This window comes from Colletotrichum higginsianum, chromosome 3, assembly GCF_001672515.1.
Source record: "Colletotrichum higginsianum IMI 349063 chromosome 3, whole genome shotgun sequence".
NCBI classification, from domain to species: domain Eukaryota; kingdom Fungi; phylum Ascomycota; class Sordariomycetes; order Glomerellales; family Glomerellaceae; genus Colletotrichum; species Colletotrichum higginsianum.
The window spans coordinates 3,814,921-3,836,467 of record NC_030956.1 but is presented as its reverse complement, the minus strand read 5'-3'; the positions used below and the strand labels follow the sequence as shown (position 1 = coordinate 3,836,467).

Here is a 21,547-nt window from a genome sequence, read left to right as displayed (position 1 = left end):
ACCTCTCAAAGGACATACAGCCGGACCCGTCTGCCCGTCTCTTCCGCCTCGGCAAGCATCCGCTGGTTCGCCCTGCCCAGCACTCGCCTCATCAAGAGCACGGTGCCGATGCACAGCACCGAGAACACCATCATTAGCAGAAACGCAAGCAGATACCTCGGACTGTCCTCCGGCCTGAAAAAGTACGGGCTCCAAATGTTGCCGAACTGCGCCAGCAGACAGACGATGGCCGTTGCCGCCGCCCTCTTTTCCGGCGTCTCGCTCATCACGCTCGCGGACCAGCTAAAGATCAGCCCCGTCGACGCGAAGGCGCCGGGAAGATACAGGAAGCTGGCAAAGTACCGCGCTGGCCGGTTCGTTGTCGCGGCTGAGATGACGAAGCCCAGCATGGCAACGAAGACGGGACCGACTATGTGCAGGCCGCGGTCGGAGCGGCGGTCCGAGGAGACGGCGACGCAGAGGGCGATGGCGGTGGCGACGATGTAGGGCGGGGCCGTGAGGACGAGCGTGATGGTGTTGGAGCCAAGCTGGAAGCCGTGCACGATGGTTGGGAAGAAACTGTTGAGGCCGTGGGAGGAGAGATAGAAGGCTTGCATGCAAACCTGTGCTCATCTTCGTCAGCCTCTGGACTCACCTCCACACCATAACACTTTCAAGGAGGTGGGGGACAACTCACAAATAGCCACGTCCGCACATCCCTCACCGCAAGCCTCAGCCCGTTCCACACCGTCGTCGTCTGCTGCGGCACTGACACCCTGTCAGCCTCCATACGCTGGGCGGCGACCCGTAGCTCCTTGTCCGACATGAGCCACGAGCACACGCCCGTCTTGGACCCGACGTAGTCCGGCAGGAGTGCAAACGCCGCAAAGGCCGACACGAAGCTCCCCACGCCTTCCTGTCGTCGAGACGTCAGCGAATTTCCGGAATTTCCGTGGGATGGGAGAAGGGGGAGAATCGAACAATGATGAATAGCCATTGCCACCCAGCCAGCCCGCGGGCGCCATCGAGGTGCGAGAAGACGGCGGCCGCGATGAGCCCTGAGAAGGCCGTCGCCACGAGCATGCCCGAGTACAGGATCGCCGTGCGGAAGGCGAGCTCCTTTTGGGTGTACCAGCAGGAGAGGATATAAAAGACCTGTCGAGGATATGTTAGACGTTGGCGGATGTGATCAGAGGTCGAGGGGGTAAAGGAAGATGAGCGACGTACACCCGGGAAGAAAGGGGCCTCGACAATGCCCAGCACGATTCGGATGGCTATGAGGCTGCCAAAGCTTTCTGCTGCCGCTGTCGCCGCCGACACGCACGACCAGGCGAGGACGCAGCACGGGATGTAGATGCTCGGCCGGACGCGGGTGATGAGCATGTTGGACGGCAGCTGGGCGATCATGTACCTGCATCCGGGGAATTAGCGACAAACAGCCCCTGACCAGACGAGAGCGGAAAGGGGGGGACGTTTGGTCCTCCTACCCGGCGTTGAATATTGAAACCGCCGTGTTGAACTGGTTCCCCACGAGCCCGAGGTCCTTTTCGAAATTGTTCAGTTTGGCCTGCCTGTTCGTCATCCACACGTCAGCCGTTGGCATTCTTTCAACTCTCAACACACAAACACAACACAACTCCACGGCCCAAGAGCTTCCAACGTACGCGAGGTTGTTCCTATCGAGGTAGTTAAACATGTACAGTGTCCAGATGACCGGCATCAGTGTCATGTCCAGCTTCCTGACCAGCAGCTTCTCGGCCGCTTGCCACTCCGGATGTGCCATGGCCACCTCGTCGGGGGTGTTTAGTCTCGGCGACGGCGACGACGACGAGGGCGAGGGCGGCTCGGCGGAGCCCTTTTCGGCCACTTCAACAGAGGCGTCCTTGCCCGATACGGCGGCGTTTCTGCCCATGATGATGATGATGATGGTGATAATGGGGACGGCTTGCCTGTTTCGCGCGAGAGAATGCAACGTCCTCGACACGAAGGAAAGGAGAAAGGGAGAGGGGACGATCAAGGTATAAAATGAATGTCCGGGTATTTCTATTCCGAAGCGACTCGGCCATTGACTCTGTGTGGCTAGGTGAGAGGAGGAAAACCCTCCACAAGAGTCAAGAATGCCATGCGTCAGGCCAAGTGTTATATCTTTCCTCAATCTTTTACCCCCCTCCCTCCCCTGCCTCAAGCACCAAGTACATGGGACAAATGTCTAAACAAGCAAATCAAGATCAGCCCAAGCCGAGAGGGGGGGGGAACACAAAAGGATACCGATTACGAGCTCGAATGAGCCAGACGGTCATACTCGGACCTCGACATCGAAAGAGTGTCTTCATCATACTGGGCTCCATCATACTGGGCTCTTATTGGCGTTCCAGGCTCGAAAGCCTATTGTTTCCAATATTCGCTCCAAAATTCGCTCCTGTGTGCATCAAAACTCAAACTCTAAGACGGTTGCGGCTGCTGATACGAGGGGTAAGCATGCAGCATCATGGGCAAGACAAACAAGCAAATCAATGGGAAGCACAGGCTCGAGGCCGATCAGCCCGAGCCCCGAGTCCTGACTGCGCCAAACTTTCCAGATAAAAGTGCAGGCCATCATCGGATGGTCTCGACACTCGGACGATCCTCACCCCCGAAGGCGTCGCGGGTGTCTTTGGGACCGATGCCACCGTCGTTTCTCCCACCCACCTGTCCCACGGATGACGAGAGACGGCAGTCGAAAACTTGGCGAACAGGCCAGCAGCGCTGGCCGTGGAGAGAGGCTCGAGAAGTCGACGCGACCTCCCTACGGTGAGATTCTTGCCACTACATGTGACTGAGAATGCCATCCCTGAGCGAAGCTTTCTCGGACTGCAGATGCCCAGATCTCGCTTTTGGCGAAGCTCGGAGAGACTGACCATCAGTCCCGAACAACGCACATGTACTAGTAGTAAGTTTGACGTGGCTGCGAGCCACGATGCAGTCCACTCGCCGCTCCGGGTTCTCATCAACTCGCAGAGCACGGCAGCCAAACACTCGATGGGTGCTTCCTCCCCAGTCAACACTGCAAGGACGTAGCGTTCCCTCATGCCGACGGTAGCTGACTCGGAGGTCGTCAACCCAAGCACCCGTATTCCGGCCAGGGAAACGAGTTCAATATTACCGTCCTGGGCACATCGAGCAAACGCCACCGCGGAATCTAGGGAATCATGACGCATTCCCACTACCTCTCCACTGCCTCCATGACCCATGGTTTGTAATCCATCTTCCGCTGCGCGAGGGCCCTCCTTTGGGGTACCCTCCCAGTGGTCGTGAGGCTCGCTGTGAGTGATTGGTCGTGGTAATAGACTATCCCGGTACCGACCGGCTTTGCCGTGCCGTTTCCGAAATGGCCGGAAGGGGGAGTTGGAGCCCCAATTAATCAATTACCATGGGATTCCCGCAAGAGGAAAAAGAAGAAAGGAAGAAGTGGGAGCGGGGCCGAGAGAGCGTCCACAACGTGTGGAGGTGGGAGTACACAGCACTTGCGTCATGCGAGGGCAATGACGACGGATACACTTAAACAATACCGGGTCTTGGCGGCTTTCTCGGATGGAGGGTGGATGTGGAGGGTGTGGTAGTGGTAGTGGTGAGCCTTGGGGTCTTTTCCAGGACTCATTCAAGCTTTTCACAAAAAAACAACAACAACACAGAACCACGAGACCAGTCGAAACCTGTCCTTGGTCAATAGTCGAGATCATCAGTTGTGCCCTTGAACAAGCCAAGAAGAAAGCTTATTTGGTGTCGTAAACCCGACACCTCGCTCCCCGTTCGTTACCTCACAAGGTCCAATATCGGGCAATGTCGTCAAGCGGCAACACCTCAACCCCTGTCCCGGCCGCGACGAAGCTGAGGCGGCGCCTGGAGGAGACTGACGACCTCATCCTCCTGCCGGGCGTCTACGATGGCTTCAGCGCCAGAATCGCCCTTGACGTCGGCTTTGACGGCCTTTACATGGTACGGTCCTTACGGCCACCCTCATCCACTCAACTTCCACCACATCCCGCTCGACCCCCAACGTCCTCACTAAACTAACACCTAAACACACACACACACTCAGACCGGCGCAGGAACTTCCGCCTCCAAGCTGGGCCTCCCGGACCTCGGCTTCGCGACCCTGGACGACATGCGTTCCCACGCCGAGATGCTCGCCAACCTCGACCCGTCCGTCCCCTTGGTCGCCGACGCCGACACGGGCTACGGCGGCCCCAACATGGTCGCCCGCACCGTGACGCAGTACGCCCGCAGCGGCGTCGCGGGCCTGCACATCGAGGACCAGGTCCAGACGAAGCGCTGCGGCCACCTCACGGGCAAGCAGGTCGTCGACGTCGACACCTTTGTCTCGCGCATCCGCGCCGCGACCCTCGCCCGCCAGAAGATCGGCTCCGACATTGTCGTCATCGCGCGGTCCGACGCCATCCAGACTCACGGCTTTGACGAGGCCATGCGCCGCTTGAAAGCCGCTGTCGCCGCCGGCGCGGATGTCGCGTTCCTCGAGGGCGTGACGTCTGCTGAGGAGGCACGGAGGGCTTGCGAGGCGCTGAAGCCGACACCCGTATTGCTGAATATGGTTGAGCACGGCGCCACGCCTTCATGGACTGCAGCCGAGGCCAAGGCGTTGGGGTACCGCATGATGATCGTGCCGTTCGCGGCCATCGCGCCGGCGTACGGGGCTATCCGCGAGTCGCTGGTCAAACTTAAGGAAACCGGCGAGGTCGGGACGAAATCCGACTTCTCGCCAAGGAAACTGTTCAGTATCGTCGGCTTGCAGGAGGCCATGGACTTTGATGCAGCGGCAGGCGGAAGCTCGTATAGTCAGGTGTAAAGTTGATGTGCTGTGCCCAGGCCCGGTTACGATTCCCCGGCGCTGTGGAAAACAATTAGGCAAATGAATGGATTGCCGTTAAAACGTACCGCCGATGGATGTTATGACTTTCGTGACATTGGCCTTATTCGTCCGGGGCAAATGGGGGGTTTGAAGACGGACTGACGGACAAACTTCTCGAAGCAAGGACAAGCCAGGAACATTGGTGAATTTTATCCATCAGTTACACCACCGCCACCAAATCGCTCGCTGGATCCGGTCAAGTGATGCGGTTAGCAAGTCTCTCGTCACTGAAGCCGACCAGCAGGCAAAGTGGACAAGCTTAGACGATACTCGGACTACACTGTGTGGTGAGCGGCGATGCAACAACGCAACACATTGTCAACGACCTTGTGGCCGGGAAAGGTTGCATCGGAATCAGGTCTATTGCCAAAAAAAAAAAAAAAGTCTTTTCGTACTGATACAGGCCACCAAACGCCGCTTACAAGGCACCGAGCTCCTTGAGCTTCGCAACGAGCCCGTTGACGTCCTCGACCTTGCCGCCGCCCTGGCGCACAGGAGGCTCTGTAGAAAAGCGTCAGCAACCGTTCTTCGGCCAGTCCGATCCAATCCCTCGCCCCAACGCAGACCCCTAATGAGGAGTGTGATGTGGGATTGGCCGTGCGCGACGACTCACCAGTAACCTTGAGCACCTTCAACCGCTTCTCGACTCCGATGCCGTAGTCGGCCAGCTTTTTCTTCTCGAGCGGCTTCTTCTTGGCCTTCATGATATTCGGCAAGCTCGCATACCGCGGCTCGTTGAGCCTAAGATCCGTCGTGATGACCATCGGCAGCTTGCCCTTGACTGTCTCGACACCGCCGTCGACCTCGCGTGTGACGCTGACGCTGTCCCCCTCGCCAAACTCGACGATGCTCGCCGAAGTCGCCTGCGACCACCCGAGAAGGCCGGCCAGCATCTGGCCCGTCTGGTTCGCGTCGTCGTCGATGCTCTGCTTGCCGAGGATGACGAGGTTGCTCTTGTGCTCCTCGGCGGCCTTGCGCAGCAGCTTCGCGACGCTCAGCGGCTCGAGGTCATCGCCCTCCTTGGTCTCGACGTGGATCGCGCGGTCGGCGCCCATGGCCATGGCTGTCCGCAGCACATCGACGGCCTTGGGGGGGCCCGCCGAGATGACGGTGATGTCCTCGACGCCGCCGGGCGCGCGCTTCTTCTCGCGGATGCGGACCGACTCCTCAACCGAGAGCTCGTCGAAGGGGTTCATCGAGTGTTTGACACCGGCCGTCTCGACGCCCGTCTGGGCCTTGTTGACGCGGGGCTTGACCTGTCATTGGGGTTCGGGCTTCCCGTCAGCTACGCCCATCACAAGCCAATACTTTTTCCGAGGGAAGGTGCGCAAAGGTCTGGCATTGCACTGGCACGACGTACGGCATAGTCAATGACCCGCTTTACGGGCACGAGGATTCTGAGGGCGGACATGGTGAGCTGCTGCTTCAATGACCCGGTCCGGTGTTGATGTGTGGGCGAGTGATTCCTTTGGGGATTGGGGGACTGGAAATTGGAAGGTGGGAGCAAGCTCGAGGTCTTCACAAAGTCAGGTCCGTGTCGTCACCGGGGGGGATGAGACCTCCGTACACTGTACACTCACTAGCGGGCACTTAGCGATACCGGCTAACCTCGGGCCATGGCCCCACCTCAAACCCTTTTCGGTCATTCAGGACAGAGACGCCGACTTACGCGCACGTATTCCCGGTGCTTGTGGGCGGTGCCGACGGCGTCTACGAGCATTTCGGCTTTCCATAAAACACCAAATCGGTGCTTCTTTCGTCGCCTAGGCAGTTTTCTGTATTGGGATGGTGTTCCAGTCACTGCCAAAACACCCGATGGTCGTCATGTCACATATAGAAACCCATTGTCCTCTTTCCAACAAGTGATAATGCAGCTCAAATTGATATTCTATGTATGTGACATGCAGGCCAGCCAAAAGCACGACTAACGCTCAACTCAAACACCCTCACCCCCAAATGCCCTGTCTTCCCCTGGTTCACCAACAAGCAACGTCCGCCCCTTTACGCTCACCAGTCATCCCATCCCTCGTTGTCCTTCTTCGCCGCAGGCGCCGCAGCGCCGCCTGTCTTGCCACCCTTGCCCATAGCAGCGGTCCCGATCGAGCTGCTGCTGTTGCCCTGTCTCTGGTCCGCCAGGCTGCTAAAGCTGTCCCAAAAGTCCTTCTTGCTCTCGTCCAGCGGTGCCTGTCTTGACGCGCCGCCGTGGCCGGCCCCGCCGTTGTTGGGCCCGCCCTCGACAAACCGATTGAAGCCCTCCTGGGCGTTACGGGCGCTCTGCTGAGCGACGCGCTGCGCTTGCTTCGCAAAGTCCGACTCGGCCAGCTGTTCAAGGAGGGCGTCTGATTAGTCCCGAGTTCCTCGTCCGAGCCGGTGCGGGCGGAGATAGTGTAGAAGGGTCACCCACCTGTTTCGCTGTGGGCTGGATGTAGCCGTCGTTGACCGTCTTGGCCGTCTTGGAAACCGTGCTCGTGAACCAGCCGAAGCCTTTGGTCAGAGCGGCCACCGGGTCCTTCTGTAGATCGTCGACCGTCGGGATACCACCGTCCTTTTTCTCGGGCATGGGGCTGCTTCCGAAGCCCGCGTACTTGCCTCCCTGGCTGGGCGGCAGGTCATCGGGTCGGGAGGCGTTCTCTGCTCCGAGCTTGGAGAAGTACTTGTCGTCCACCTTGACCTTGCGCCCAGGGCTGGCCGAGCGGCTGTTTGTGCTGCCCAGCGGCGTGGCCGTCCGGCTGACAGGCTTCGGGGCCGCTGCCGGCATAGGCTTCTTCTCGCCCGGAACGTACTCCTTGCCCTCGACCTTGGCCGAGAGCCTATCCTTCCACTCCTCGCCCACCTCGCCGCTGTATCGCTCCGCGATCGTCGCATCGTCCCACGAAATGCCCCGCATCTTTGTGTCTTCGTGCTGGTCGAAGAAGTTTCGCCAGTTTTCGTTGCCGCCGAGGCGCATCCGCTCAATCTCGACCTGCTTGAAGGCGTCCATCGAGATGCTTCGTACGAAGGAGATGTGCACACCGAGGCCGCGGTGGACGCCGGCGCATGACAGGCAGATGAAGATGCCAAACTTGGGAGAAGCCCACTGCGGTGATGGGGCGTTGCAGTCGCAGCAGACGTTGTTTTTGGCCTCCTTTTGGATCGCGGCCAGCTGGGAGGCGAAGGGGGGTTAGCGGAGGACCGCGCGGTCGCAATGAGCCGTATGACGTCCAGAAAAACTCACCTTGGCGCGCGTCTCGGGGTCAACCTCCCACATGGCCTTGGAAGCCATCGTGGGAAGTATTCAGTAGGGGTTATGAGCGAAGGGTATCTGACGGCCGGGCGAGTCGGGCTATTCGAACACGGATATGTTGTGAGGTTGTCGCAGCAAGAAACTGTGGAGGGGCTTTCCTGATGTCGATAAGGGGTTTGCGGGCTCCAGACCAGGGTATGGAAGTCTGGGCGCCTGCGCTGGCTGGGCCCAAGCAAATCAAATGTATAAGGGCCGGCGATGAGGACACGCAAGCCTATAACTGATCAGTCTCTTCTCCAAGGCTGCTACACTCCAACTTGTGCAACTCAGTGAAGGAATTCTTGAGACGAAATCATAAATACTAGAGCTGTGAGTCAAGGCAATCCAATGCAATACATACATGCAATGGCAACTTCCTAAGGCATGTCGCAAAGACAGGGGACAACAACATTTCATGGGGACCTAACAAAAAAGGTCCAGACTGTGGTTCTGGGACACTTGGCTTTTGGGGGGCTCCGGTGCTTTGGACCAATAGCCATCCTCCAACCACAGCAATGCACCACTGAAGTCAACCTCATGTTCCTCCCCCCGTTGAACAGCAGACCAAGCCAGATCATTCGTTTCCTTGTCGTCTTTGTTTGCATGGCTATCTTCCATGTGCACAGCAGCGCTCAGTCTGTCTGGCAATCAGTTCAGATCAGTTCAGATGGTTGCTGCACGCCGGAACCATCACGTAACCTTAAATCACTGTTTGCATATGAGACAGTCGACCCGACTAAGCTCCTGGGTTTGTTTTTGCTGTTGCACCGCCTTTCATTCTTAACTGCAAAAAGCTACCCGATTTTCTTTGTTTTGCGCCAAACTTTTCCTCGTCCTTCCAAACCGCCTCCAGCTAAAGCTATTGTACAACCCAGCAATGGGTGACGGAGAAAATGGAGGTTAGGTAACAAATACATAGAGGTGGCCAGTAAGATCATGAGAATTAGTCTAGGGATCATGGGAGCCCTGAACATCTTGTTTGCCCTATCTACCGAGAACGAGTCTGGTCAGAGGCAGACGTAAATGTAGTTGGCCACCTGTCTCGGGGCACTTCCAAAAAAATTCGAAATCGTCGTAATGGGTACCGCATCATAAAGCTCGTAAAGGCAGCATCTCCAAGTATTTGCTCAGAGACGCATTGCCGGGGCTGTAGGCTGGTCGCCTACGTTTAAGAGGCGGGAGCAGCAGCGGGAGCGGCGGTGGTGGAAGCCGCAGGGGCAGCGGCGGGAGCAGCTGCAGCCTCGGGAGCGCCCGTGCCGTTGGCCTTGACCTCCTCCTTGGTCTCCTCCTTGGGGGCGTTGGCCTCCTCATCGGTCTTGTCAGGGCTGTCAATAGCGACTTTGACAGCGATCTCACGGCCCTCAATCTCCTTGCCGTTCATCTCGGAAACAGCCTTCTGCTGGAGCTCTTCGGAGGCAAGGGTGACGAAGCCGAAGCCACGGCCCTTGCGAGGCTCACCACGAGCCTGGAGCTTCTTGATCATGAAGCGGGGAATAGGGCGCAGAGCGATCTTGGCCGACGAAGGCTCGTAAGCGGCGAATAGCTCCTTGAGCTATTTGAATGTGTCAGTAGAGAACCATCAAGGAGGCACAAGGCGGCGATGAAACTGACCTTCTCCTCGGTCAGGTCGTAGGGCAGGTTAGCGACCATGACCTTGGTCTTGGAGGCGATACCGTCGGCAGGAGGGCCACGCTCGCGGCGCTCACGGGGAGCACGGGCCTGCTTATCGGCATCACTCTTAGCGTCCTTGTTGGTGGTATCGGTCAGAGGAAGAACCTCAGAGGTAGCAGGAGCACCGGCAGGGACCTCGGTGGCAGCACCCTCGACAGGGGCGCCATCCTCCTTATGAGGTGTCAGCAATGGTCCAGCAACTGAAATGGGGGGGGGTGACTCACGCGGCCACCACGGGCACCACGTCCACCACGGCCACGGCCACGTCCGCGGCCACGACCGGAGGCGCGGCGGCGGTTGCCCTCGCCAGCACCCTCGCCGTTAGCACCCTCGGCCTTCTCTCCGGCGGGCTCAGGCTTGCGGGCAAGTTGAACCGAGACCTTACGCTCGAGAATCTCCTTGCCGGAAAGCTCAGAAATGGCGCGCTCGGCCTCAGAAGGAGTCGAGAGGTCGACGAAGGCGTAACCAACCGGGCGGTCGGTGCGAGGGTTCTTGGGAATGGAGACGGACTCGCTGTGGGAAAAGGCGGGTCAGTATGAGTTGGCATGCGTGACGCAAGTGGGTGGGAATTTGCGGGGCTCATGAAGGAGAGGAGAGGCCACGCTGCAATATCGCAACGGTCGAATGAGGCGATCTAGACAACGGGTGCAGCGACCGACGACGCCATGCTGAGCCTGACGGCGATGTAGTACAGCCCGAAAGAGACGCGGCAAGCAAGCAAGCAATGACATGATGCCACAGGCTGTGCTCAATACCACCATGTGGGGAAACAAAGACGCTTGAGGAAATATACAGGACCCAGAGCGAGCTTCCGGTGGAAGCTACAGGGGGGGTCGCAGGGCCAAAGAACGGGATATTTTGAGAGATGATTGAGAGAGGCGTATAGACTTACACAAGGTAACCCTTGAAGAACTCCTTCAACTCCCCCTCCGTTGTCGCGTAGGCCAGGTTGCCGATGTAGAGACGACGGCCCTCAGCAGCACTGGCGAGGACGGCATCGTTGTTGGCGGCGGGCTTATCGGCGGCCTTGTCGGAGATAGTGGCATTGCTCAGAGCATTGGTAACGTCATTGACGGCTTCGGAAACCTTCTCGACGACAGCAGACATTTTGGCGGTGGTGGTCTGGTGGATAGAGATGGAGGCTTAGGTGGGTTTGACTGCGTTCCGGTTGGAAGTGCGTGATAACAGATGACGTGCGAACTTGGACCCGGTGACAGGAACGAAGATTCGGATTGGGGTAGAATGGAAGTTCGGTGAAGTTGAACTCTGAAACAATGAGGGGGAATTTTCTCAGGGTAGCTTGGTGCCCTAGAAAGCTTGAAAAAAGTAGACAGACGACGTTGCGTTGCGCGGTGACACAGGATCTTGAAGTTGTGATGTGGAGGGAAAGGAGAGAGGAAAGGGATGGCTCGAGCCGCGCGACCTGAAATACAAATATTTTTTTCTCTTGGTGAGCAGGGGGACCAACGGACGAGGGTAAGCGAGGCGCAAACCCACCGAGCAGCAGGTGCGGCCCACGTTCTGGGGACCTGGCAGCTGTGGCGGTGCAGAACGACGAGGGTCCGGATGGGTACTTTCCTAATGTGTCTGCAGCAACCGCACAGGGGCTGGGGCTTTGGGTGGGAACGAGAAGAAGGGGGTAGGCGCGAATGGAAATGACGGCCAGCCAGCACAGGTAACGTTGAGAGCGTGTGCTCGCCGGATGACGAAATGGCCCTGTTGATCTGTCGTGATTACCATATATTTGTCAACACAATGACGCTATGTAGACTGGAGGTGTCTCGGCCTGGCATCGGAGGGTTTTCTTCTTCTTTCCAATTTCTCTATTCGCTGATGTCGGTACTCGACTGCATACGCTCCGTCTTTCTATTGCAATGGTCGATGGTTACCATTGCCTCATGCCATGCATTCGCTAACTGTACCTTTCGAGGCAGGCAGGAGGGGGGCACGAAAGGCGGTCACGGCCATGCCAACAGTAGAGTGGGAGAAGGTGCCACGGTGCGTGCCGTACGTGTCAGGTATTCCGGGGCAAGGACGGCGGAAAGGTGGACCCATGCGATAGTGTTAGACATGGAAGGTACATGTTAGAGCAAGCCACAGAACGGAGCACGGGCATCGTGATGGGATAGACGAAAACCCCTGCAAGAGAACACGGTACTTCGGACAGTGGTAGTAGCTTCGTCGATGCTTCTTTTTCTTTTTCTTTTTCTTCTTCTTCTTCTTCTCCTCCTCCGAAGTCCTGGGCCCTCTCCGACCGTCACATGGCTACGAGATCAACAACAAACACATGCGATCGTCATCGGTTGACACAACTTTCTGTGGCATGCAACTTACGAGAGAAGAAGCCTGTATGGTGTGTCTGGGCGGCGACAATGGCACCGCTCAGCCTATCAGTAGAACGAATGAACGGTATGACTCTTCCCCCGCAAATTGGTTGCGATGGGATCCCGGCCAAGCCTGGCCTGCTCCAGTGTCCACCTGCCGATTTACGTGTGTTCGTGGAGCCATTGCGAGCCGAAATGCGACAGAAAGCTCGGCAGCACCGCACCACTTGCCTTGGGACTAAAGGAGGCAAGCAGAGGATTGCCGCCGTTGCGTGCATTTTAATAGCCCACAATCCTTTTTATGGCATTCGACAACACCAGCCTGATCAAGTGCCTTTCCGACACGGCTTGTCCGCATACAAATCCCGATCGGATGTTTTGCAACTCGACACCGGCAAGAGTTGCACCAATCTGCCCGTGAGCGGATGTGCCGAGGCATGCAGCGATGCCTTCCTCGAACGTTATTTGCGTGACTCGACTTGGGCTGCTACTTCTTTTTTTCAGGGTTGTCACTCCCCGTACATGGCCAAGAAACCTCATTCCGGAAGCGGCCTCTCGATTTCCCGTCGGCCAATCTTTCAGGTTGACCTTTTCCCAACTGCTTCATCCAGGGACCAACTCAGGATTGCCCAGGTCTTCCGCGATATGACCACAACGTGTGGAGGAAACACGAGTTACTGCCTCCTGTCCATTGGCTCCGTCTAACGTTACGATGGCTCGCCGTCGCTCCCCCGCCGATAGTTGCGAGAAACATGCGCCGGAGATTTAAATTCCAGGGTCCACCAAGCTCGACAGCTGCCGTCCGACGTCCGCCGATTGAGTTAAGTCTCATCCTACCTACCTCACCTTCGCCTTGCTTCATCAGCTCCAACAGGCGCCAATGCAGTCCTGGTTTCTTGGGCTGCTTGCTCCCTGCAGTAGCTCGCTGTTCACGCTGATTGTTCTATACAGCAACAAGACTAAAGCGCGTTCATTCAACTACAGTAAGACTCGGCGGCTGGGCCGGTCGGTCGTCAACAAGGGTGCCTATTCGGGGCTCGTTCCCCGTCCCCCGTCGACGCCGCCCTCCCGTATCCAGGCTATAGGATAACGGGACCGCGGAAAGCTGCTTTGGCGTCCGAAATTGGATCAGAATGATACAATTTCCCACGGCCCACTAGATTTCGCGGAGCGCATGAAGCCTTCGGAGAGGGTCCCCCTAGCAGGCCACGCTAGAGCTTCCCGGGGGTCGCAACGGTCCCATGCAGGGGAGGGGGATGCTGCCGAAAGAAGGGACGAGGGCAGAAATTTCCCCCTTCTCCCAGCTTCCATCACCCATGCATGCTGTGGCCAACTGGGTGTCTCAGTATCCAAACTCCCTATCAGATTCGACTCTATCTGAACGTTCAACAACACCAATAAACAAGGGAAGAGTTATCGTGGCCATTGCTCCACTGTTAATCTCCCGATACTATGGCTGCAAGCAAACTGATGAATGCTGCTTGATCATCGTAGGAATATACCCGGAGCAGCTGGGAACCTTGCGTGCCCACGGGCACCAATCAACAGAACAGTCGCAGAGATGTCAGCACCCTCCCTCCCACTTCGATTCAGGCGACAACCTGAGTCGCAAAGCCCGTCCTTCCGCACTAAGGACTCAAGGAGCCTCAACCTTCCCCACAGGAGCTTCTTCAGAACGGGGCGCTATCACTGGCCCTGCATCGAGGTGACACCAGCACCCGCCACCCGTATCCGCCCAGCCTTTTTTTACCTCACATGCAAGGCCCAGCACGCGCCGCGTCTTTTTGGTGGCTCCCATGTTCCCAAGGCCACCCTAATCCCGACAAGATTGGGTGGTCAGCGAGTCCGGCAGTTGGCCCAGTGCGTCTTCGATGCGATTGTGCGCCACACGCGCTATGAGCATTTCTGGATCTTGGGAGTGAGTGATCCATCCAATCCATGCCTGTGGCTGATTGTCACACACTGGCTGTTCGCACCGCAAATCACATGTCCCCCAATAAGAGGATGTATCCGGTGAAGCCTCGAGATTCACTTGTAGAGTCATATCGCGACGTTTAATTTGTAGTTTTGCTTGTTCTTGTCTCTTCTTCAGCTCGATGTATAAACTGCGCTTAACAACAGGCGATACCACGTGACTCCGTTAAGGACGTATGCCTTTTCGCTGAATGATTTCTGTGGCTCCGATGCCGCTTGGGAAGCAAAGAAAACCCCGTCTGCGAGAAGCTGCACCTCCCCGCCAACACCCCAGAGCCGCATTTTGATACGAGTCACTCACGACTCGGCCGGCGACATCCAAACCAATTCCCAAGGCCAACGGTCAAACAAGGACAGCCTGGCCTTTCAAACCAAACACCGAACTCTCGCTGAAGACTTGGATAAAAGAAAAGAATGGAAATGACAGCCCCAACGACAGGCCCCGAGCCGGCGCGGGTAGCCGACCTGCCCGGCCGGTCCATGCTGATCCTCTACGGCTCGGAGACCGGCAACAGCCAGGACATTGCCGAGGAGATCGGCCGCGACGCCCAGCGGTTGCACTTCAAAACCAAGGTCGACGAGATGAACGGCGCTCAGCTGGTGAGCTTACCTTGACCCCCTCGTCCCCTCGATACCGGGCTTATGGCGAACTGGCACGGAGGGGTTTGAGAGCTTGCAACTCTCGAGGCGGCACTGCCGCTCCTTATGCCCTTCAATGACCTAACAAAACGTTGACTTAATCGCCCTCATAGAGCACGCTCCTGCAATACACGCTCGTCGTCTTGGTCATATCAACAACGGGCCAGGGCGACATGCCCCGCAACTCCGGCACCTTCTGGAGGAGCCTGTTGAGGAAGAAGCTGCCTTCGGGGTGTCTGGGCGCCGTCCGGTTCACGACGTTTGGGCTCGGCGATAGCATGTATATCAAGTATGTCGTCCTCCCTATGTGGCTCTGTGCAGTCACTGTGTGATTGAGGAGCAAGGCCATTGCGTAATTTCATCGTCAGACCCTGACATCGGTGATAGGTTCAACTGGGCTGCGAGGAAGCTGCACAAGCGGCTGGAGCAGCTGGGGGCCGTGGAGTTTTATCCTCGAGGAGAAGCTGATGAGCAGGACTCGGATGGGTGAGTCGTTTTTGCGTTCTATCTCGTTCGTTGCTCATCCCGTTGATTGCTTTTATGCGGCACCCTGCCTATTGTCTGCGGTGCGACTTGCGATTGCCCGGAGCCTCTGGATATCCTCTCAGTTGGAGGGCCAAGCCAGTTTTATCAAACCTCCAACAGTCCCTGACATCTTCTTGTTGCTCTTCCTACTTCTCTTCCTCCTCTTCGCTATGTTTCGGTGTCCTTCACACCTTGTGGTGGAGATTTGCGTACCACGATGTCGCCTCTTGGTCGGCGATGTGTCGTTGAAAATGGCTCCTTGGCCCAGCGTCGTTCCTCGAACCCATGCCATTTTTCGCGATATACGTTTCCACGAATGCTACTGACAAGCCTCCAGCGTGGACGAAAGATACATGCCATGGGCAGCCGATCTGCGCAACAGGCTGCTCGACTTATACCCACTGCCCGAAGGACTCAGCCCTATCCCAAACGACGCCCTCCTACCTCCAAGATACACCGTCGCACTGGCATCCAGTTCTGGTGCACCGCAGAGTCAAGACCAGTGGTCCAGAGTCTTTGCGAACGGTCACACCGACGAACCCGCAGGCCAAGAAGCTCAATCCGACGAAAACACCGGCGCCACAACCGCGGTCGAGGACTTGACCCAGAAGACAGGTTCTATGGCCATAACCGAGCGCTCCCCGTCAACAACGAACGGGGCCGAGCCCCAGTATGACCAGCCGCCGGCAACCCTTCTCCCCATCCCCGGCGGTCAAGACGCCTCCCTCGAGCTCAATAAGCGGGTGACCCCCGTAACTCACTTCCAGGACGTCCGCCTCGTGCGTCTCGCCCTCGATCCGACCCGGAATGGACCGCCCACGATAAACCCGTTCGACATTCTGACAATCTACCCCAAGAACTTCCCTCAAGACGTCCAGAAGCTCATAGATCTGATGGACTGGTCCACAATCGCAGACTTGCCCCTATCCTTTACCCCCACCCTCTCGACCTCCTCCTCCTTCTCCTTATCGCCGTCGTCGTTGTCGTCGTCGGGGCAGCCAGCTCTCCCCCGCGGCCTCTACATCGACCTCCGCCGCCCGACGACCCTTCGCGACCTCCTCACTCACAACCTCGACATCACCTGCACCCCGCGCCGCAGCTTCCTCAAGGACATGTCGTACTTTTCCTCGGACGAGTACCACCGCGAGCGCCTCCTCGAGTTCACCATGCGCGAGTACACGGACGAGTTCTACGACTACACCACCCGGCCCCGCCGCACCATCCTCGAGGTCCTCGAGGAGTTCACCTCGGTCCGCATACCGCTCGCCCATGTCCTCGACATGTTCCCCGTTATGCGTGGCCGGGATTTTAGCATCGCCAGCGTTCACCACTCCTACCCCGACTCCCCCCCGTCTCCTGATCCATCCCAACCGGCACCGGTATCGACACCGGCAGCACCGACGGGTAGAAAAAGCGTGACGCTCCTCGTAGCCCTCGTGAAATACAAGACGATCCTCCGCAAGACCCGCCAGGGCCTCTGCTCGCGCTATCTCGAATCCCTCACCCGCCTAGGCGCGCCCCTACGCGTGACCCTCAACCGCAGCTCCGCCTCGCTTCACGGGCCGGTTCACGCTCGTAGGCCCTTGTGCGCCGTCGCCACCGGCACAGGCGTGGCGCCCCTTCGCCTCTTTGTCGAGGAGCGTCTCTCACATTCGTCATCTGGCGTAGGCGACACGGCCGTGTTCTTCGGCAACCGCAGCCGGGACGCGGATTTTCACTTCCGGGACGTGTGGGAGGACCTCGGGACCCGCTACGCCGCCGTCGCCTCCACTGCGGAAACCCGGGACTCGGCGGCAACGTGCGGCCATTTCGACATCCACACGGCCTTCTCCCGCGACCCCGCGGCCCCGCGGCAGTACGTCCAGGACGTGATCCGGCAGCACCCATCGACAATCCGCGCCATGGCCGCCTCGGATGCCATTTTCGTCGTCTGCGGCGGCAGCCTGAAAATGTCGCGCGCCGTCAAGGAGGCCGTCAAGGACTGTCTGCGCGGGGACGCCGACAAGTACCCGGACGACGCCGCGGTGGAGGCTGCCTTTGCGGGGCTGACGTGGTGGGAAGAGATCTGGTGAAGTGGAGGCACGGATATGCTTGGTGGTGCCTTGACACCAGACGGCATGATTGGGGATCATCGGGGATACACGCTGCTGGTGGACGGACTATTTGGACAGCCCTTGAAGACAAAAGTCTTGAGTGGGCGGACCCTAGTATAGAAAAAGAGGTCGTGCTGAGACATGCATGTTGAAAAGAAAATACTTTGTGGACGGCGCTAAAGAGAAACACGGCGTGAAAGAATTTGGACCTTAGAGAGGGGCGTTGCCGCTGCGATCCAGCCCTGAGCAGGTTAATCAATGTCGACGTACGGACGGAATAGGGCTCCATCGCCGTTCTCAAATGTGTATGTCTCTTCTCTATGGAGCAGTTTGGAGTTATGACTGGAGGAACCTCGCCCAAGCACACACCTGCTACCACTTCCTGCATCCGCTGGTGTCTTGATATAGTGCCTTCTCGGGCATTTCCCAATGGTTTCCGCCGAAAGGAGGCGCAATTCTCCCATCTCGAATTTTGCCTGTATCCTGCCTATTTTTGGTATTCAGGACGCCGTTCCCCGACGACAAAAGGAAAGACTAAAAAGACACGCCTGGATAAAAGATAATGAAACCGAGGACCGGACCAGGACCCATTTTGTAACGATGCACCGTACGCCCACCGCTCGCTGATATCTCCATCCCATGGTCGGGGTGCACATTTGTTCCAAACTCCTTCGCTTTTTGATCTGTACGTGATTGCTAGGAAAAGAAGTGTGAAAAAAGAGGGAAGGAAGGCAAAGGAAGTTAAAATGGTGCGGCAGCCCGCTGTTCTGCGCGGCCAAGCATTATAAGTGGTATCGATGAATGTTCAAACAAATGATTCGAGAAAGCGGCGTGCCTATCGTCAACGCTCCCAGCTGTAACGTCGTTCCGCCGGCTGAGGAATGTGAATGAACTCAGAACCGTCGAGACGATGCAGGCTTCTTAAGGAGTCCGACTCCTCTTCGCGACTTCTGATGCTCTCTTGGAGAGTCACTTGCCCTGTCAGCTCTTGCGCCATCAGCTCCTCTTCGAACTCGGTCCAGTTGCTTCCCAGGGTGTCGGTTGAAACTCGACTCGCGTCCAGAACCTGGGGAACAACGACGTCCATGTTGCTGCTGCCTTGACGGTACGTCAGTGGGGCGGGAATCGTCCGGGGCCCTGGAATGGAGATGTGCTCCGGCAAGGGGCCCAGGCAGACCACATTGGAAGAATCGATTAGTGTCCTTTGGTGAGTCGGAAGAGGAGAGGCGGGAAGGGCAGGATAAAGAATGGACGGCGATGTGTTTGAGAAGTTTGGCGAGCTCGACGTCAAGGTCTCGCTCTCGGGAGGGGTAGGCTGCGGAACGGTGTTTCCGGCATTGCTGACCGTGAAAGTATGCGAGTGGTACGACGTGGCCTCCATCGACGGGGACGAGAGATCCGACATGCGGTTTGACCATTCCCCTGCGCGGGAGCTCATTGGCGACGGTAATGAACCATGGGTTGACGACGACTTGTCGCAGGATACGGGAGACGACGGGGAAGATGGAGACGCCGGCAACGAAGACGGCACGGGCCCAATTTCACCAGGCGAAGAGGTTACTGCAGGACTCATATCTCGTATCGCTTTCTCTGTGGGCGGGAAATCTGAGGGGTTTTCAGGAGGGGTGTATGCCGGCAAAGGGCCTCGAAGCTGAATTTCCACGTTTCTCCTGGCCAGTTCGTATGTGTCGATGTTTTGAGTATCGTCTGTCCCCAACACTGTGTTGTGCTCGAGAACCGACTTACCGTCGTCGCCATTCAGCTCGACTGGGGCTACAGGCACTGGCAGTTCGTACACGGCTTGGTTAGCGTCAGCCGCTATTTCTGCAGGTTGTAAAGTGCTTCCCATGGCCTCGTTTGCAGATGCTTTTTTGGTCTTCTTTCTGCCCAGTATTTTGGTGAACATCTTGGCCACGGGGCTCCTTGGTAGGTCGGGTGTAGTCGACGAGGCGGCGTCCTTTCCATCCTCCAATACTCTGGTTGTGGTCCTCACCTTCTTTCGGCGGTGGTTAAAGTACCAGCAAGCGAATATGATCATGCATGCCGCGACAACCCCCGCCGCAACACCGCCCATCTCCGCCGCCGAGAGACCACCTTGCGAGTTCACCTGAGCAGGCGGTCGTGCTAAAGGGCTGTCGTTTGGTTGTGCAATGTTCTTCAGCTTCAGAGACTGCAGCGGCTCATCTGGGAAGAGTGCTTGGTGGAGAGAAAAGACGCCAGTGTCATACTTGGTGATCAGGTATGCTTCCTGGAGGAATGATCTCCCAATGATGAACGTGTCCGTCAAGTTAGATGATCTTCGTAGTGGGAAGTAGGGAACAGGTGGTTCGCCCAATCCGATCGTCTCGCCTTGGAAGGGGTACCGCAGGACTTGGGCGAAGGCTGCCGCGGTGATGGTGATGTTGACAACGCCGGGAACTGTGAGGGGATGACCAGAATCGTTGCTGTTGTCATGGCTGGTAAAAGAGAAGGTGAATGAGTAAGATGACAAGCCGGACTTGAAGTCGGCATACTGTTCGTTGGTGACAGTATAGAGGTTGAACGTTCTATTGTACGTCAGGTTGAAGGCTTCTGCGAACTGGTTGCAAACGGCGTCCGGCAGCCAAAGATAGGGTGTTGAGCTATCGATCGTGGCACTGAACGAGGTTGACATGTTGGACAAAATCCTCGTGGTGGTGTTCCAACCAGCGTGCAGCGCCTTGTCTTGACCGGCCGACACTTCGATGCCACGAACAAGAGCGTTAGGAAGCCCATCGCTGGGGTCCAGAGTGAAGTTGACATTATGCGGCACAAATCGGCTCGCATCGTAACCTCCTAGTGTCACTGAACAAGGCGTACCAGAAGCACCCACTGTATGTAGTTAGATCGGATACTGGATGAGAACGACCTTCGCACTTACTGTAGTATGCACCAGCAGTGTAACCGTAGCTGTAACTGGGAATCCAACCATAATTTTTGACCGCTTGTGTGAGGGGTGAATCGGCGACCGAGTTGCCAAAGCTTCCTTTGGTGATGCCAAGCCCGAGGTATCCCAGGTAAAAATTGGTACTGTTGATTGATGCGGTGATCATGTTGTCCATACGCATTGTGCTGCCCGTCAACAATGTGGATGACAGCTTGTCCAGGCCGTAATCGCCATTTCCGCCATAGCCAAGGTAATCAAGGCCAAGCTGCCATGCGCCCAGAGGCTTCCAGGATTTAGACTGGGCAATCGTGAAAACGTTGCCTCGGGCGTTGCAGATAGATTCATCTTGTTGTGTGTTAGCCGAGAGCATTCTGGGTGCGGCGCAGATCGGCACGTAAATGCCACCAAAAGCTCGTAAAAGCAAACTTACTTCCAAGGCAGCCACCGGGCCCAATGACCCAAAGTTCAGACAAAGACGTACTCGCGAGGACATTGACAGACTGTCCAGGCGTGCCGACCTGGAGTTCAATCGTCGACCAGTTCCCATCGACACCGTACCTTGAGGCGGTTTAGTTCCTGAAAAGAAGCGCAAGCGGGAGCTCGGGGAGACGGCACATACCAGTCACTGGAAGGAGTGAGAGCCATGGCGGATCGGCTCTGCGCGCCGACGAGGCCGGCAAACACTGAGGCGACTAGAGTAGTTGATAGCATGTCGTCGATGATAAGGCGGAGCCCGACTGGTGGTTCTTTCGAGGTGCGCCGAGTCACCAGTTCGTCTTTGCGATTTGCATGGGCGTCCCCGGCGGCGGGGGATGACTGGCCGCGCGAAGGCGCGTCTCCATCAACCGGAGTTAACTATCGTCAAGCCCGTCTAGGCAATATGAGTTGGATACGTTGGGATCATGTCCTTTTTACCCCCCAAGGAATCGATATCCAGAGTTTGAGGATGAAGCCCAACAACATATGATGGGTGAGGCCGTGAAGGAGCAGACAATTAGAGGAATGACCGAGAAGGATGGGGGGGGGACGTGCAATTTTGGGCTCGCGGGATGATCAACAAGAAAAACTAGCTTCTGCCATCGGATTGAGTGGGTGGCAGCCGAAGCAAGATGGCGTCCTTGCCATGGCTATCCAGGCAAAGAGGAGCACAAGGACCAACTCTGAGCAAGGGCTGTGCCGCTCTCAGCATGCCGAAGCAAGGGAAGGCCGGCATGGTCGAATGACACAACGGGGTGTAAGACAAGGATTCAGGCCTCCTCCGTGCCCAGC

General features: G+C 57.2%; 6 protein-coding genes across 6 annotated transcripts; 2 read left to right on the top strand and 4 right to left on the bottom strand.

The window, feature by feature from the left end:
• Positions 1-5: 5 nt before the first annotated feature.
• On the bottom strand, positions 6-1,891 carry CH63R_04676 (Major facilitator superfamily transporter; the record flags this gene model as incomplete). The annotated part of the gene is made up of 6 exons (XM_018299651.1): positions 6-602; positions 677-895; positions 961-1,134; positions 1,207-1,390; positions 1,467-1,550; positions 1,644-1,891. The coding sequence occupies 6 exons, from the start codon at positions 1,889-1,891 to the stop codon at positions 6-8; spliced, it is 1,506 nt and encodes a 501-aa protein (XP_018160897.1).
• A 1,907-nt stretch (positions 1,892-3,798) lies between these two features.
• Positions 3,799-4,822, top strand: CH63R_04675 (Carboxyphosphonoenolpyruvate; the record flags this gene model as incomplete). Its single annotated transcript, XM_018299650.1, has 2 exons — positions 3,799-3,954; positions 4,058-4,822. The coding sequence occupies 2 exons, from the start codon at positions 3,799-3,801 to the stop codon at positions 4,820-4,822; spliced, it is 921 nt and encodes a 306-aa protein (XP_018160896.1).
• A 481-nt stretch (positions 4,823-5,303) lies between these two features.
• On the bottom strand, positions 5,304-8,147 carry CH63R_04674 (Zinc finger protein gcs1; the record flags this gene model as incomplete). The annotated part of the gene is made up of 7 exons (XM_018299649.1): positions 5,304-5,386; positions 5,499-6,141; positions 6,246-6,401; positions 6,555-6,648; positions 6,897-7,207; positions 7,290-8,027; positions 8,100-8,147. 7 exons carry the CDS (start codon positions 8,145-8,147, stop codon positions 5,304-5,306), a joined length of 2,073 nt encoding a protein of 690 aa, XP_018160895.1.
• Positions 8,148-9,315: 1,168 nt separating this feature from the next.
• CH63R_04673 (RNA recognition domain-containing protein) lies at positions 9,316-10,925 on the bottom strand (the record flags this gene model as incomplete). Its single annotated transcript, XM_018299648.1, has 4 exons — positions 9,316-9,699; positions 9,759-9,989; positions 10,043-10,331; positions 10,711-10,925. The coding sequence occupies 4 exons, from the start codon at positions 10,923-10,925 to the stop codon at positions 9,316-9,318; spliced, it is 1,119 nt and encodes a 372-aa protein (XP_018160894.1).
• Positions 10,926-14,530: 3,605 nt separating this feature from the next.
• CH63R_04672 (NADPH-dependent diflavin oxidoreductase 1) lies at positions 14,531-17,352 on the top strand (the record flags this gene model as incomplete). The annotated part of the gene is made up of 4 exons (XM_018299647.1): positions 14,531-14,716; positions 14,869-15,044; positions 15,143-15,241; positions 15,618-17,352. The coding sequence occupies 4 exons, from the start codon at positions 14,531-14,533 to the stop codon at positions 17,350-17,352; spliced, it is 2,196 nt and encodes a 731-aa protein (XP_018160893.1).
• Positions 17,353-18,214: 862 nt separating this feature from the next.
• On the bottom strand, positions 18,215-20,989 carry CH63R_04671 (Eukaryotic aspartyl protease; the record flags this gene model as incomplete). Its single annotated transcript, XM_018299646.1, has 4 exons — positions 18,215-20,223; positions 20,273-20,623; positions 20,709-20,836; positions 20,898-20,989. 4 exons carry the CDS (start codon positions 20,987-20,989, stop codon positions 18,215-18,217), a joined length of 2,580 nt encoding a protein of 859 aa, XP_018160892.1.
• Between the last annotated feature and the right edge of the window lie 558 nt (positions 20,990-21,547).